This window comes from Myotis daubentonii, chromosome 13 (assembly GCF_963259705.1).
Source record: "Myotis daubentonii chromosome 13, mMyoDau2.1, whole genome shotgun sequence".
Taxonomy (NCBI): Eukaryota; Metazoa; Chordata; class Mammalia; order Chiroptera; family Vespertilionidae; genus Myotis; species Myotis daubentonii.
In genome coordinates, this window is record NC_081852.1 from 28,579,029 (window position 1) to 28,597,322 (window position 18,294).

General features: G+C 36.8%; 1 protein-coding gene across 2 annotated transcripts in view; it reads right to left on the bottom strand.

The window, feature by feature from the left end:
* Positions 1-255: 255 nt before the first annotated feature.
* CABCOCO1 (ciliary associated calcium binding coiled-coil 1) overlaps positions 256-18,294 on the bottom strand; it is a 117,272-nt gene continuing 99,233 nt past the window's right edge. For both annotated transcript variants that reach the window (XM_059662614.1, XM_059662615.1), the window contains 3 exons: positions 7,228-7,350; positions 6,661-6,801; positions 256-614 (listed from right to left, as the gene is read on the bottom strand). In XM_059662614.1, coding sequence (XP_059518597.1) covers positions 540-614; positions 6,661-6,801; positions 7,228-7,350 — 339 coding nt within the window. In that variant the 3' untranslated portion in view covers positions 256-539. The remainder of the gene's footprint in view (positions 615-6,660; positions 6,802-7,227; positions 7,351-18,294) is intronic.

Sequence of the window (18,294 nt, forward strand, 5' to 3'; positions counted from 1 at the left end):
GTAATTTCAGAAAATTGGTTTCACACTGAAATGTTCAAATAAGGAAACCAAATGATTTAAGAAAAAAATCCCCTAGTAGATGCATTTGAATAGCTTTTGTTTAGTAAGTTTTATACTTTGTAGTGTGGTAGTAGTATCTGTCCACAGTGCTTCATTTATGGGGTAGTCAATATGGATAAAATTATCATTATTTGTCTGTATTTAAAAATGTTGGCTTCATTCTCCTTGAAGATGAATAATATTCATTAGTCAAAATGTCAAAGGAGTATTGTAATTGTATTTATATATATAATTCTCCAAACTCTTGTCTACAAAATGTTCTTATTACACTCAATGCAATAAATTCAGAGGCTGCTATGGGACAGGAGATAGCAAAATTGGGGCCAATGCTTTTCTAATTACTTACGATAATAAAAAGTGGGGCTTGGTTTTCCTCTCCCAACTAAATAAAAGAGACACGATGCTCTAGAGAGTCTATTATTCTGACTGGTTTTGTTTGTTTCTGTGAAGTTCAGCATCACTCTCTTTGTACCGGGTCCTCAGGCCTTTTTCAATTTTTCTATTCGTGCATTAAAGGCCTCTTCCTGTATTTGCAGCTTTTCGTTTATCTCGGCCTGTGAAGACAATCATAAAAAAGTGGTTATGATGGAGCTATCTTTCGCTGCACATTGTCTTTGTGGTTTTGACATACTATAGTGCCTAAAGACAGACATTATCCCTCACACAACTTCCTGTTTTGCAGACATAGCCGTGTTTCAGCCTGTAGTGATGTGATAACACTTTATCATATTTCTCTGCACATTCCCAATGTATAGCATGTCTGCTATGAACAGGAAGTGGTATTTGGACAGCCATTTTTCACATAGCCTTGTGTTGGAAGATAGGATAATTTATCTGTATTTTCAGACAGACTTTACCAAGAAGCATCGAATCAGAATAACTGCTCAGGGCTCAGTTATTGCAATGTTGTTGGTCTCCCCACTCCTTTGCAATAAATGTTTTTGTCTCCTGTGTAGTACATTCTAAATGGGATCCCAGAAAGCTTCTGTTGTGAAATAGCAACACAAATAATCTCATGATTAGAACAATTTTCTTAATTAAATGTATTCATCAAACATTCTAACTCTTGGAATTATGCCACTTGGTGGTATAGTTTTGGTAGAAAAAAGTCAGTGATTGCTGACAGGTTCTAGTGTTTGCTGCAGCTGTGATAGCATTTAGCCTCTGGCAGTGATATTCCGTGGACTAGCATTGCTACCTGCACATTTCCAGAAATACTTCCACATTAACTGAACATTAGTAGCCCCGGAAATGTCTGCTCTTCTTCGTGATGGATAATAAAATCATGTGTAGAGAAACCAGCAGTGGGTGATGCGGTAAAATTGGTGTTTTTGTTTAGATGATTTAAAAAAATCTACAAGTGTATGAAGAGTAGTTTATACATATGTGTTAATTACTGATTCAAAGTTTAGAATATTCATATCTATAACATAATTTCAAGTTTTCAGGGTAATTATACTTTAAGGAACTCTTATTAATTTTATGTAGAAATTTTAAAAATCAAATACTGTTTTGGTCCAGCTATACCTTTCCATTCTTATTTTTTTCTTTATGAGGATAACTATAATAGATAGTTTTGAAATATTACATCTTGGTTGCCTTATCTGATGAGATTTTGTTTTACCTTCACAGTAAGGACTAAACATTTCTGAAAAGATCATGCTGGTGTCAATTCTAGATGCTTGTGTAATGCCAGAGTATCAAGTGATTTTTTTGTTGTTGTTATTGTTCAAGTATTATCAAGCCTTGGACCAAGTTCTGTCCTCTGGTTTTCCATTTTGTCCTTTCTTGGTGGTAGAGTGAAACAGCCAAAGAGGGATGAAAATGGTACTCCAGGTTACAAAGGAACTCTGTCAATTTTTTAGGAATCTCTAATCCCTCAGGCATGATTAGGGGAGAGCTAAAAGGAGCACACAGGTCTAGGAGTGTGGAGACCTAGGGATTAGTTTAGCTATTGTAGCCTTGGGCAAGGCACTTGACCACTTAGGGTCTTAGTTCTTACCTGAAATATTGAGCAGTTAAAAATTAAGTATTAAATTAATATTACATGCTAACTTTTAAATTCATAATTCCAATTCCTAATTTTGTGATATATTCACCATTATATTTCAGTGACATGATGTTATGAAATATTTTAAAAATATGTTACTCCTATTTCTTTATGCCATGCACATTAGTACATATAGGGATAAAATGGTTGGAAGAATAATGTGGTCACAATTCCAAAGGATTGGGAAGTTTGAACTAAACTGACTCTTCCCACTTTCAATTATAGTCTCCTGCTGCATAAGGACATTTTGGTCCAAGACAGACTATATATATGACAGTGGCCCCATCCTATATAATAAAGAGCTAATATGCTAATTAGACCAAAGAGCAGAATGACCGCCTGGACGACCTTCCAGATGACCTTCTGGACGAGGCTGTGAGGGGCTGCGAGGGCCGGCTGGGGCTGTGAGGGCTGAGACCCTTGCACGAATTTCGTGCATCAGGCCTCTAGTGAGATTATAATGGAGCTGAAAAAAATCCTATCGCCTAGTGATGTTGTAGCCACTTTAATGTTGTAGCATAGCACATTACTCACATGTTTGTGGTGATGCTGGTATAAACAAACATACTGTGCTACCAATCATATTAAAGTACTAGAGGCCCGGTGCACAAAATTTGTGCACTCGGGAGGTGGGGGCCCTCAGCCCTGCCTGTGCCCTCTCACAGTCTGGGAGCCCTTGGGGGATAGCTGGCAGTTGGACATCTTTAGCCCTCTGTGGAGGCAGGAGAGGCTCCTGTCACCACCACTGCGCTCGCCATGAGCCCAGCTTCTGGCTGAGCGGTGCTCCCCCTGTGGGAGCACACTGACCACCAGGGGGCAGCTCCTGCATTGAGCGTCTGCCCCCTGGTGGTCAGTGCACATCATAGCGACCAGTTGTTCCACTTTTCAGTTGATTTGCATATTAGCCTTTTATTATATAGGATATAGCACATACAATAGTATACAGTGCATACTACTTGATAATGATAATTAACAACTATGTTACTAGTTTATATATTTAACATACAACCCTTTTCATTATTATTTTAGAGTGTTCTCTTTCTACTTATAAAAAATGTTTTGTTTCACAGGCAGTGGACTTATACATCTCATGATTACTGTGTTTCTTGATTGCATCATTCTCCCCTGTACTTAATTTAATCTTGTGTTGTTTTGCACATCTTGTGCTTTAACATGTTGCATAGGCTTGTAGCCTAAGAGCCATAAGCTACATCACATAGCCTTGGTGATGTAGGCTCCATGATGTTTGATGTTAAGTATACTCCCTGATGTTTGCACAATAATATTACCTAATGATGCATTTCTCAGAATGTATCTCTGCCATTAAGCAGTGGATGATATAATGTGTTCTATGCCCATCAATAATCTCATTTCTTTTCAACTAAGAATAGATGTACTATCATCTACCAGCTTCTGTCTTACCAGGGTTTTTTCACATTAACCTTGAGACCTTTCTGGTATTTCACTGAAACAGAATTCATCTACATAAGTGTGGGCTTTGGGGAAAAGATTCCTGGGGGTAAGGTGCACACCTCACAGAGTGATGTACTGACAGAGGGGAGTTACGTTTAAGATCACCACTATGGTGATCAGACTTCAGTTCAGGCACAACCAACAGAGCCAGACGAAAGACTCCTTATCTGGTCAAAAAAAGGTTGTCGTTGGTCGACCATCTCTCCCGGTTATTCCTTAGAACCCTGCTGAACAGACAAGCTACCCCACACCCACTAGGCTTGTGTATGCTCTGTTTCCTTTCCGGAAGAATGGGAAACACATGCCCTGGTTCAGTAGCCTCTCAGTGATCACTTCCGTGAGGTGATCTCACTCGGGTTTTCTAACCTGGAAATTCAAGTTGACCTAAAAATCTCTACAGTCCCAAGATGGCAAACTTCCCTCAAGGTTTTCACTTTATTTTACCCTGTTGCTTAGACTGAGCCAACAGCCAACATTTAACAGCAAGAATTTAGTGTTAGCATTCATATTTCTCTAAAATGTAATTCTTTAAATATATTAAAGTTTGCTCCATTGGGTATAATCTTTTATTATACAATATGGGGCCAAAATAATTTCATTTTCAATGTGTCTTTAAAATTAAAATAACTAAACTATATAACCTTAAATGTTTGTTCTATTCAGTATAATTTTAATTAACATCTCCAGGCCAAGATAACTTCATTCTTTTTTTTTTCTTCATTCTTAATAAATCTCTAAAACTATAAAGTGAGTCAATGGGAAAGTAAGTGAATTAATATACAAAATTTAAGGATTCACACTACATTTTCAGAAATTTCTGAATTACAGGAAGTAAAATATGCCTATAACCACACTAGAGAAGGAGCTCTGAAAAAAATTGTACTTAAAACATGATTTCTCTACTGCCTTTTCCTCCAAAAAATATAATAATAGTATGATTTTTAAAGTAAATGAGAAAAAAAACTATTGGAAAATTTTAAGCAGTTTACAATTAATAATTCAGTAAATGTTTCTACAGCAGGCCAGTGTATTCAGGCCTACACACACTGGCCACTGGCATGTGGCTACCTTTGAACAGGGATGCGGCAGTTTTAAGAGCCGGGACACTGGGAGGTAGGCTTTTGAATTGGAAAATAACTTACCATCTAAAACAGGGGGAGGAATTTAGGTAAGGAGAGTAATTACCCAACTTGGAATCAGACCAAGACACAAGGGCAAACACTGAAAAAGTGCCACACCACGGGAGTATTAAAATCCAAAGTAGTCTGGTCGTGATATTAAAGGTTATGTGGTTTTTGTGGATAGCTCTGGAATTCAAACTAGAACCCAGTTTACAACTCCCATTCAGAGTCTTTCATCAGCTTCTGACCTTGGAAACTCTGGACAAATGACTCAGTTTTCCTGCATCTCTCCTGTTTTAATTTATTTGTCAGAGAAGTGCCTGCCTAATTTGCCTACAGTTTACTAGAATAATTGGTAGAAAATACATAAAAGGATTTACTATCTTGAAGCATTGCATAAATCCACATCATCATGTCATTTTATTGAAAAGTTGGCAGTAATTTGGCCCAGGCTAATCCCTGAATCCACTTAATATGGAAATGATCGTAGCACCTTCTCCTCCTCTGGTCCAGATTCTCTCTATGTCTAATTATACTACTTAGATGACCCAACTAATGAACTTCCAAGCCCAGTTAAGGATCGCTGCAGGCCAATGGACAATCATGTACGTATACAGCAATCATATTATTTTGTTTACAGAGTACTGTTATAAATACTGCAGACTCTAATATTAAAAAAAATCAATAGTTAAAAGCACACTCACTATATGGAATATGGCCTTGGTAAAGATGTTTTCAATTTTTCGGGCCTGCAAACAATTCTATTACTGTCTAGTAGTTCCTCAGCAATAATTTCAGAGCCACAGGATCGCAAAGGAGCCCAGGGCCATGATTATACATAAACTATATTTAGATGAAATGTTATCACTTCTAAAAAGGAGATATGTTCTGAACTCAGCTTGATTCAACTGCACTCTGCCCTTCCACACAGTAACCAGTTATTACATTCATGGGGTTGTTAACAATACAGCTTTGTGTAAAACGTGTTCTTCCACTATTTCTGGTAAACACTAAATACTCTTTATTAAGCCAAGAACTTTGGCTGATTCTGTTGGCATCAAATCATTAAACGTTCATGTAAATAGTGCATTAACATTTGATGATTAAACAGTAACAAGGTATGCTTATGCCAAGCTAATCTTTTGCCCTTTCTAAATTAGTTGTTAATACAGTGTGCTTTTTATATACAGTCTCATGCTCAGATATCAACTTAATCTTTCCCTACGATGCATTAATATTTTAAACATGCAGTAGACTGTCTTATTGATTCACAGTCATTTCCACAAGAAATTATAAATCCTCTCAAAATATGCAATTCACTTATTTAATCATTTTGCCTGGGCAATGATGCAAGTCTTTGTGTAGAGGTAGAAATGTGCTTTTCTGGATCGGAAAAAAAAATTAAGCATAAAGCTAAGCCGACTGATCCATCATTGGCAATTGCTGCTGAGCTGGCTGTTGCCAGCACCGTTTTCATGCATCCATTGGTATAAACTGTGTAGCTATTAGTGCGATGTGAAAAGGAGCAAACTATTTGAGGAGTTCAAAGACTTGAAAACTTCTTTTAGAAATTTGGTGAGAAAACTTAGCTGAGAATTATGCTGTGATCTTCAGTGTTTACTGCTTTTAGCAATGTACTCTAATTACTCTCACATGAGCGATTTTGTTATGACAAGGCACCAAGTCTTTACCATGTTATTTTTTGGGTTTCGATGCTGAATGATTTTTCAGACTGATAACACTCACTACACTATGTGCTGTTGGCGAAGTTATTTTGTGATGTTATTGAGTCTCAGATGACTCAACTGAGAGTTATGTGGAGATGTTAAATTGAACTCTTCCATCATAAGCGATGCTCTTGCTAGCTGAGTGTAGGTAGTGCTTACAGACATTAAGGATGAGGTTGGCTAATTAACCAGTAATGAAGTAAGCGAGCACATTCTCAAGGCTGAGCACCTGAATGCCGATTAGGATGTCATCTGTGACTTGGGCAAGCACGGATTTTATATCTTCAATGGTGAGACCAGCTAAAGCATCTGTCTCTGAAGTGCTGGCTGCTGGCTGGGACTCCACTGAGCCTTGTTCTTGATCCAATATCTAGAATATGGAAAGTAAACAATGTTCAGGTGATAGCTAGAGCATTCGGGGATTTATATGGAGCCTCAAACTTCTGGGTCATTTCCTACCAGGAGTGATGTCAATCTGCCAGGAGATTGCAATTTGACATCATCCTGCATTTTCATTATTTATGAGCATCATGACAGATCAAGTCATGGTGCTAACCGTGCTTGCTTTGAGAAAGTGAAGGTGGAAACTGGGGAAGATGATGGAGTGGAAAAGATTAAAATTCCTGAACCAATCTCAGCTGACCCACCTGCGAATCAATGGTAAAACAAATATTTATATTTAGCTGGGGAAAGTCACAAGGGAGAGAAAAATGGAAGAATATTTGCTTCCTTTCCTCTCACCCTCAGAAAGTCTCATGCTGAGATAGGTTGAATTAAGAGACAAAAAGAAACATACCTTCATTTCTGTATCCAATGTTGGGGGTGGCTCTATGAATGTTGAGTAAATATCAAATGAGATTCCTTCTTCTAGAGGGTTGGGGAAAAGGCCGCCTGAAGACTTGACGACCTCTACCATTTGCTGGAGGGAAAAAAGAGCTGGATTACGATAAAGCCTTTTGTGTGTAACCACAATTTACAATTTCAGTTCTGCATCTGATAATTAGCATTTTATTCTGCCCACTATCTAATTCTCTTTCCATCCTATGTGGTTTAGGATTCATTTTGTACTTCTCTGAGCTTTCATTGTTCATGGGTCAGTATCCCCTTCCTCCTGCTTACAAGCTCTCTGTACGCAGAGACCATGGTTTAGATCCCCTGTATTTCTTCTCAAAGTTTGGCAGAGGGTTAGATGCTTAAAACACTCAATAACATCCTGATTGTGATAGACGTTACTCAGCGAGATATAGTTGTTCTTGCAGGCCATAGTGAAATGGCCATCAAGAACTTGCTAAAGGCTCTAGGTTACTGTATAAAGCCAGCACACAGTAAATCAGAGATGCTTGCAAAATCAACCAAGAGCACAGAGGACAGGGCAAAATTTCACTGTAAGCATTTAATAATTCTATAGCAAGAGTGTATCAAACAGAGGAAGGGGGATCATGGTTGGTCAACAGTAGAAATGAAGAAACAGGAATTAAAATGTCAATTTAAGTCCTGGCTGGTTAGCTCAGCTGGTTAGAGCATCATCCGATACGCCAAAGTTGTGGGTTCGATCCCCAGTCCGGGCACATACAAAAATCAACCAATGAATGCATATGTAAGTGGACCAACAAATTAATGCTTCTGTTTCTTTCTCTCTCTAAAAAAAAAAAAAAAAAAAAAAAAAAAAATCAATAAATTTTAAAAAAAGAAGTCGGGAGAGAGAAAGAGGAGACGAGGGCACTGATTTCATTAAACATCTGAATCATTGTATTAGTTCCTCTTGTCCTGATTCTATGTTGAACAACCAATATTTTGATCATAATTTGACTTTCCATCTCTCAAATGATCTATAAAGATATGTCCACTTTTGTGCTCTGATTCTCTTGCTTATCACATTCCTTACTGTAAATCAATAAATTGATGTTCTAGTTTATATAGTAAGTTCCATGATCCTGTTTTTGTGGCCCTGAGATGATGCTATCCTATTTGCTGACAAAGTCAGACCGTGAGCCTTACAAGTTTGAAGACAATACTCTGGAAATGCATAAATTCACCAAATAATTACCATCCCCTGAGGCCTGGAAAAGCCCTAAAATCATTATATATTCATTTCTAATTTCACAATAGTTTAGAAAAGCTTATATAATATTTCATCACTTAAATATAACTATTTATTTTTACTTATATGGGTTTTGAAATGTACTGGAGGCTAAGTTATTGCTTGGTCATACCAATGTATCTTACATTGGATTCATATTTCTAACTTTAATTTGATTTTATAGAAAGTTGCTGCTTAGTATACATATAAAGTAGGAATGAAGTGTCCTAACTTTACAGTCAAGTGAATTGGAAACCAAGAGATTAGATGACTGGCTTAGTCAAATAATTGCTAGGTCTGGGAGTTAAACCCTGGTGTGCTAACTTCTTGGCCTATTCAGTTTTCAGTAAACTGGAATGTGTCATCATGTTGCCATACTTGGAAATTACTGATGTTATTGAGCACTTGATCTCTATTCTGTTAGATGACATCATTCCAGATTGTTTATCTTAAGTTGACTAAATGTTAATCAAAATAGAACATCAAGAAAAAGCATATCAGAATGATTCTTTTCTCTCATCACATTCATAAGCCCCAGTTTTTTTCCTAAATGGAGGCATTTTCAGCTTCCTTTTTTCACCACGCTTGTTTTCCATCCTCCTACATTTTATATTGCTCTTTATTTTGCTAAACTAGGACAATGAAACAGCTAAACATATTTTAGTGTCCTCTGAAACATTATAGGTAAAATAAATAAGCAGCACATGGGAATACAGAGACAGGGAAGAGGACGAGTGGTACAGACTTTAATATAGGCCGAGAAATAGAAATATGGGGGGAGTGGTGGTGGGTGAGACACTGAAATAAGAAGAGAGGAAGAATTGAAGGGAGGTTACTGAATTTCCTGCAGGCTTGGAGAAAATAAGCCTGAGCTAATGGGCAAGATACAAGATACAAGTAATGGGATATACAAGTATATCCTTTTAATGAAGCTGAAATGTCCTTTTATTTGTTGCTGTGGCATATCTGTCCCACTGCTATGCACTTCCATATTCAGGCTAGGCCTTTCTGCTAATTCTCTCTCACCTTGAGGTGGAAGTTCTCAATAGATTCCCTATTCCCTCTCCATCCTGTTAGCAGATTCTACCATCTGCCCACCTGTGTCCCATCTTCCATCAGATTATACACTTAAATGTAAGCAGATATTTGTGCTCGACTCTCTCATTTTACCCCTCCCAGCCCTCCCAGTGGTTTGGATTTCTTCAGAAAGCTAATCTGAACTACCTGCCAATGACCCAGCGCTCCTGGCCTTTGGCACTAGGGTGTGTGGACTGGGCACACACCTGGAAACTTGGAGCTCCTCAGGTCCACATCATTTCTCTGGTGGATTGAAGCTCCCATTTATCCCTAGAACCGGGAGCTCTGACTGAGAGTTGAGCTTTTCTTCTACTTGACTTTGAGTGTAGCTAATCAGCTAGTCACTTGATTTACCTTGTGCACAAAGCTGGGGTTCGGGGTAATTCCTTTTCTTCAGGGTGTTTATACTATCAGGGAATCAAACCTACACTTTTCTTTAAAAAAATTTTTTTTAATCTTACACTTTTTTTTTCATGAAGAGTTACATTTGGCTGTGTTAGTAAGGTACTGTAAGGGAAAACATATCCTAATTTCAGATGAGGGTAAACACAAAGCTGTTTAACTAATAATAAGAAGGTATACAGTCAAATATAGTTTACAGAAGCATCACAGTGATTTTTTTCCCCATTAAGTGGCATTTAAAAAAAAAAGTTTAAGAAAAATTAGAATCAATAATTGTGGTGAGAGCACAGAGCCAGCAAATATGTTTAAATGAAACCGTCTGATGCAATACTTTCTTTAAAAAAAAACAAACACACAATTAGGCCTTTGTATTTTTTTTTTAACAAAACCTCATGTTTTACAACATCACTGGTTCTGTAATAAAATCTATTTAAAACAGGGAGACATGGTCAGCTTTATTAAGTTAGATTTTCTGAAAGAACGTTATAATTTCCTCAGTCTATGAATAGTTGAAGCAAATTAAATAAACCTAGTTTTATAACTATTTTTATACATTCCTATAGAATTGTAATTGTCTCATATTTTTTTCCTCAAAAGCCTAATATGTTACCTCTTAAATCTAGAAAAATAAAAAACAGAAAAAGGATCAAGTATGTTTATTAAAAAAACACTCCTGTTTGGTACCCTGATTTAGCAACCTCCCTTTCTCTATAAGAGAATAGCACCCATAATCTTCAGATCAAGAAACAAAGGGAATGACTTTAAGTGACTTGCCTGAGGCCTAATGCTGAGATTAAAACTCAGGAGTTTCTGATTATACACATACATCCATTTGGCCAAATGATTGGTTTTGCTTGACTTTCAAATACCCCCTAAATATTACTTTGAATGTAAAGCAATAAATGTGTTTCTCTTGCCATTTTTTGAATGCTTGCACACAAATGGATATAATAAAAACAATCATGTTGTTCCATGTGAATGCCATTTATATTTTTTCAGATAATGAGCAGACCATTTGAACCAAGGTGAGTACATTAAAAGCTCTAATAAAGAAGAGAATAGATTTCTAAACTGAATAATCGACTGTTAAGTGAACATACAATAAATAACATCTACAGATGTGGTCGCTAGAAAATTAGTTTTATATAGCTTACCAATACACATTTCCCCCAGATGTTATCTGTTACATGAAAATTAAGTTAGTTATATTGTTCATTACGTGTACATTTCATTAGTGTTATTTAAGACAGTTTACATTCCAAGCTTTAGTTGAATCATGCTATGGTATTTAAAGAATATAAAGTAAGTGGCTTTTTGGCATAATTTAATACTTGTAAGAACAAAATTTCATTATCAACCATTATGTAGCTTAAAAAATATCCAAGAACTTTACTTACAAGCCAAACAATATCACTAAAAATCTTTTAAGAATTTACATATTCAGTAGGAAATGGACCTCTATCATGGGAATCAATGATAAGAATTTTGAACCCTCTTGGAACTAAGTACAGGGCCAGTTTAGTTTTAAAAACACACTATACAAATTAAACCCTGCTTTCAGATCTTACTGTGCCTAAGAACTATAAGGATTTTATCTGAAAAATGTTACTTCATGCTTTCTTTTTCTACGTTATGTGATAACATTATTAATAGTATTAACTCTGATTTATTGTTTCTCTGTTATTTTTTGTTATTGTTTGTTTTAGTTTATTGCTATTTATTTGTTTATTATTTTCTCTGGAGAAAGTGCAGGTGATCGATGGGTAGTGTTTGTACTGCTGAAATCTATGATTAAGGCGTCAATTACTAAATTATTCAAAATATTAAAAATGTAATTGAGATGACAACTTTCCATTGTTTTAAGTGGCAGAAAGCAAGATAAATCTGTTAAACCCTTTTGGAACTAGAGGACACATACAAAACACTGGCTTGCTTGAAAAAGACATTTGTTTGGAATTATCAAAGGATGACTTCATGTGTAAATCAGAACTTATTAAAAAATGTCAAAGTTTCAAGTAGCAAACTTTATTGCAAACTTTTCCCAGTACAAGGAAAAAAGGCATACAAATCCCTGTAATGTTTTAAGTATTTTTCCCCCCAAAGAGAAAGGCATTACTAATTTGCAAGTCTAATTAAGAAGAACTTGTGTGGTTCTGGAAATTTTAACAAAAAAATGGCAACCCATTGCCCACAATATACTGCACGTAAAATAACATATGAATGCCACCTGCCAAATGCAAAAAACTCTGCTAATGTCATACTGAGGCCATAAATTTAAAATCAAAAGACAGTAAATTCAAAAGCTATGATTATCAGAGAAACTAAATTAATTCATTTCTAAAGTGTTTCTCTTTTGTGTTCAGGCCATTACAAACTCTTAATATATCCTGTAAATGTAGAATATCAATTCTGCTATGAGATCCTCCTCCCCCTTTGCATTTTTGACTTGGAAATAAATTTGCAAATGCAGCACATTAATTTTCTTTCCTATGCTTAATATGCAGTATTTACATTTTGAAAAGGTTTAGAATGTTGCCAGGCTTCTGCAGAGTATGAATAGACATCTAATAGCAACTTCTATTTTTACTCACAGCATACTGGTAGTTTGAACATTTATAACTTAATAGAGCATTGAGACCATCAGATCCACATGCTAATCACCTAAACAGTGAACGGTAACACAGTACAAGTTAGGACAGGAAATGAAGACTACCCCTTCCAGCTGAAGCTGCGAGAGGAATTCACGTTGGCAGGCCACAGTAAACCAATTTGCAACCTGGCTAGGACACTCCAGTTAACACCTCGTGCCCATTTTTATTTATATGTCTTGATTTGATCTTGTTTAACTTGGGCTTGGAATTTAAAAAACTAAAGTTAGATAATTAAAGAAACTGATTCCAGGTTATTTTAAACATCTTCAGTATTTCAAGCGTACTTCTGCTTCAGGCCAACACAATTTGAAAAGAAATCTGAGTACTCCTATCTTAATGACCTAAGAAAACAAAATCCTCTCTAATGAATTTGAAAAAGAGTACCTTCTTAAAGTAAATGCAATTTAAAAGGGAAAGATCTGGCTCCTGTGCAAACATTTCCCAAGGGATAGAACAGTTCTTCAGATGCCCAGATATTTTCTAAAGATGGTAATAATCTGGAAGATAGACCACTGCATTATAGGCTTATCCTTGGCTCTCTTCCTAACTGTCAGATGCTAAGAAAATCCCTAGGCCTCAGTTTATTTATCTGTAAAAGAAGGATAATGATAATTGCTACCTGGCTACTTCATCAAATTATTTCTAGCACAAATTAGATAATGTGGGTGAAAATAATGGAAGTTCTTCAAAGGGAAGCTATTATTAAACCCAAAGGTGTGTTATTATAATTACTGTTATTATTGAAAGGGTTGTCTCTCTAATGCGAGCATTGGAAAACAGATTAGAGTAGCCACATGGAGGACACTGGCCCATGTTATTTCTATATGTAATTGTTAATATTGCCCAAGGAGTTTAATGACCTCAGAAGAATTTGTTAATGAGGACATGCTATCAACCCGTTTCCACACAGCCAGTCTTGATAATATCAAACATATATTCAGTCCTATCTGATTTTAAGAATTCTGTGGACTCAACTTCTCTGAGACCTGGATAGCATGGCATAATTAGGTAGTTATGTGGCATGGTCAGGACTAAGGCAAATGGCCTATTTAGAAAAGGAGAGTGTTTACATCTAACTTTTAAATGAGAAAATCTGTCTTTCCCCTTCATAGCTCAATTTATTCTTCTTTTTATCTTTTGTTTTTCAGAATCCAGTGTGGTCTGTGGTTGCCCAGATTGAGTTCATTTTAAAAAAATTTCCTTCAACAAATTTCATCAAAAGTAAAGAGTTAGGGCATAGAGGGCAAACTTTCAACAAGTCCTTCTTTTGAAAATTGAAATACCAGAGATCTTGAAATTGCTAAATTCAAAACTGTACTTTTTATTCTTAGATTGACCTTATCCTCCAACTTCCTCAGTGTGAGAGACGGAAAGTATGGTAGGTTCCATTATAAATACTTAGAAAACAACTAATGCTTTTCAAAAATATTTTTAGAAGCCACTCAGAGTATATTTGTTTAGCTTACTAAATTATACTCTAAAAGGCATATCCTTGAACTCAGCTGTAAACTATTTCAAATAGTCCTAATCATGGATAAATTTTTGTTTGGTTTCATTTAGAGTGTTCTATTTAAATTTTAGGTTTTAAATATTTAAAGTATTTAAAACATTAATAGAAAATACTCAAAATTATCTCGTTTTAAGAATTAGAAATTAAGTATCAGTATCTGTCAATTATAATAATAAAGATCAGTTTTCTATTATCTTTGTGGAAAACCTGTTTTGAATTTTATATATATATATATATATATATATATATATATATATATATATATATATATATATATATATATATATAAAGCCAGTGACCAAAATGCCATAACAATCCAAACAACCGGGTCGTGCCAGTGAACCAGCGATCAGGGGGTGGGGCTGACAGGCCAACCTCCCGTGGCCCCTCCCCCCAGTTGCCCCACCCCTGATCAGCCTCCACCACCCCATATGGGGGCAGGGCCAGCTGACCAACCTCCTGCAGCCCCTCCCCCCAGCCAGCTTTGCTCCTGATTGGCCCCCTACTCTGATCAGGGGCAGGGCCAGCCAGCCCACCATCCACAGACTCTCCCCATGGCCGGCTCCACCCCTGACCTGCCTCATCACCCCAATGGGCCCGCGGTCCCAACCCCCAAGCCAACTCCACCCCCAATTGGCCACCTCACACCAATCAGGGGTGGGGCTGGCCTGCCAACCTCCCACAGCCCCTCCCCACAGCCAGCCTGGTCCTGATCAGGCCCTGATCAGGGCGTGCCAGCCGGCTAACCTCCCACTATCCCCTACTCCCTATAGGCCCAGCTCTGATCTGCCAATTGGGGCCAGGCTGGCCAGACCTCCCGTGCACAAATTTGTGTACTGGGCCTGTAGTCAAATATAAATTTATATTTTATATGTTGCATTTTAATTACATTCTAAAATAGCTTATATGAAGATTGAAGCTATGTCATAGCCTTTATATTTGAGAATATTCCTTTTGAACAAGTTTCTATAATTTGCAGAAATCAGATGAGCCAATATGTCCCAATGGTTGAAAGAGAAACTACAATGGAAGAATCCTAAGTACTTGATTCCAGTCTTTCTCTTTTCATGGGCTTCCCTGATATTTTTCACAGTTTAAACTACCTGAGTAAGAGGAGTCCGAAACCTTTTGGATGAAGTATACATGAAATTTACTTAATTTCAAAGCACACTGAGTGAACTGCATTTCAGTCCTGAAGTCATCAGTTAGAATAAAAAAAAACTCAAAACTATATTGAAACTCATGTAGAAATATAAAGCTTTTTTAGGCAAAAAGAGAATGTTTGTAAAGTACTATGAAACCTTTAGAGAAGTCAACATAATATTATTCCTGTCCTCTTAGACCCAAGATGTCTATTTTAAGTAATCTGACATTAAAAATGTGCTGACAAATATAGATTAAAAAACAACACAGGAAGTTGTAAATCAGTTGGTAACCCTTAGCATCAAGGAAATAAGAGACCATGAAAATATAGTCATTTGCTTTAGTCAACCTCAACCTTAATTTTTAACTTAAGAGAATTTGCAGAAGGCATGATGTTTACATTTTGGATATTTTACTCATAGTTTGTGTGTTTCCTTTTTCTCCAGTAGGCTCATAAATTATTACAAGGAAACATGTTGTCACAGTTATAAATATTTCCCTCTCTGCTCAGCTCCCTCCCCCATGGCCCCCCCTCCTTTTTCAAATCTCCCCTAACTGGTTCTGTTATGGTATTAGGCACTCTTCCTCGGTCAGCAGGGCACGATCTTCTTTCTTCAGAGGAAACTGCTGTCAGTTACTCTTCTGTGCCTGACATTCTAGAAACAGAGCTCGTGCAGGAAGCACCGCACCCTTTCCTTCGGCAGCCCCTTATTATGTACACGGGGTGTCATTATTTTAATGACCTGAAAGGAGTCATGTCTTCCCAAGCAAGAAACAGCTCTAGGTACCCTAAGCTTGAGGCTTTTCATGGAATCTGAATTCTTGGAAATCAACTTCAAAAGTGATTTTGTAGACAATGGTTTATACGGCAATAAATTTTCTTAAACAAGACCTTTCATTATAATCTGTAAACCATGCTAGTTTAGTTAAAAACAAACAAACCAAAATAACAACAACTCTGAAAAGTTTGCATGGTATCTTATTCCAGATCTGAATGTTTCAGAAATCTGAATTATTTCCCCTTAGATGGTGTGGAGTCCTGGCTTGGCCCTGCCACTCAACAAAGAGTATGTTTGAGATGTGGCATCTTTACTTGTAAAATTAGGTGGTTGGATTAAGTCTTCTCCAGTCTCGATACAGATGTTATAACCTAATTTACTAAATTTCAAGTGGCTTTTCCTCTCCAAACAAGACTCAAAGTTGCCGGTCAGTGAAGATCCTCAGGTACAGTATTTTCCTCTTGTGATGTAGAATATTTGGATCACACCCAGTGCTTACTGACATTTTAGACAGGCTGAAGCTTGTCCATCTATTTCTACTTAATTATCTTCTCCAAACCTGCTCCTCCTCCATTTCCTTAGCTCTCAATGGCATCAGCAGCTTTTTGGTGACCAGACTCAAAACCCTGAGGTTGTTTTCAGTTCCCTTTCCCTCTTCCCTAACATTAAGTCAACCACACGGCATTTTGGGGGCATCTCCGTGATGTCTGTTTCATCACAATGACCACTGAGTAATCCAGGGGCCACACTGTTTCCCATGGGCCATCTCCTCTACCCCTGGCACCCCCAGCCCCAAACAATGTGAATGATACCCATTCGACTTGTGGCAGCACTTGCCTCCATCCAGGAAAATGAACATTGAAGATGAAAAAAAAAAAAATAACCCAAAATAAAAACAACTTTTACCAGTATTTACCAGAACCTACTCTGATTTTGGCATTGGGCAAGTTAGAAAGCACATTATAAATATTAGGTCCTTTAATTCATACTGCATTGTGAGGAGAGGTTTTATCAACCTCATTTTTTGAATGAAGAACTTAAAGCTCAAAGAGGTTAAGTAACTTGGTCAAGGTTACACAACTAGAGAATAACGAATTCTGTCAGAACTTGAACTCAGATCTATTTGACTCCAAAGCTCATGCACCTAGTCCTTAGGAGTAAATGGAACCCCACTGGCTCTTTATGCTCCCCCCAAAAATATTTCTCTCCAGTTTCTAGGTGAGTAAATAGAGGTTTGGGAAAGTAAGATGATAGATGCACAGTAGGAATCTGGGAAATTCAGAAAGAGAATTTGTTCACTGGTTCCTCACAGCATTGCAGTGCATTGTTCCAAAGTCAGTCAATGAAAGTAAGGCAGAGAGGACTGATTTTTTTTTAAGACGGCAAGATATAAAAAGCATCTGGTTTATAGAGAAATCTGAGAGCTTAATTCATTCATGTAAACAGGAAATATAGGAGCATCAGTTTTCTTTTGGTGACTAAAACTGCATGTTCCTGCTCAAATAGAAATTTGTCCTATTTGTTGTAATTTTAATTACTATTTTCATTGGAATCATAGTTTGTTTTTCCCCCCCTAGGAACAGGCATGTAGAAAAACAACCAATAACCTAGACAGTTAAAAAGCACATTGAAAAATGAGTATGACTGTGTGAACAAGTCTCTTGTGATTATTCTTCCACTGCGTGCTGCAATGTGCTATAAATCCATTTCCATATTTTTAATTAACACCTAGTTCCAAAAAACTTTCTGGAGGCCATTAAAATCACAAATGGGGGGAAAAATTTTTATCAGAAAATTGTAGACTATTTTGGTAGTGTTTATTATTTTTACATTTTAATGATTAAAATTAAATATAGTTCAATTACTCATGACAGAGGACAGTGGAATAATTTTCATGGCTGATATAATTTTGAAGTCAAACCCGGGTTTGACTTTATTAGTTCTGCTGTGGATGAGTGTCATTGTCCATCCTGCAGCTCTAATTCCTGATCACCTCCATCCATTCATAAAAGGAATCAGACAGCTGTACCACGTTACACTTCTAGAGACCTAGTGGTGCTTTGGCTTTATCTCAACAGCATTCCTATCGGGACTGTAGTGTTGCTTCTGCCCCATGGATTTTAGGCATCTATTTTCATAGTTTGAATCATTCATTTGTTTAATTTCTTTAATGGGAAAACAGAGAATCCATGAGGATTATTTGAAAATTCACTGCACCAAA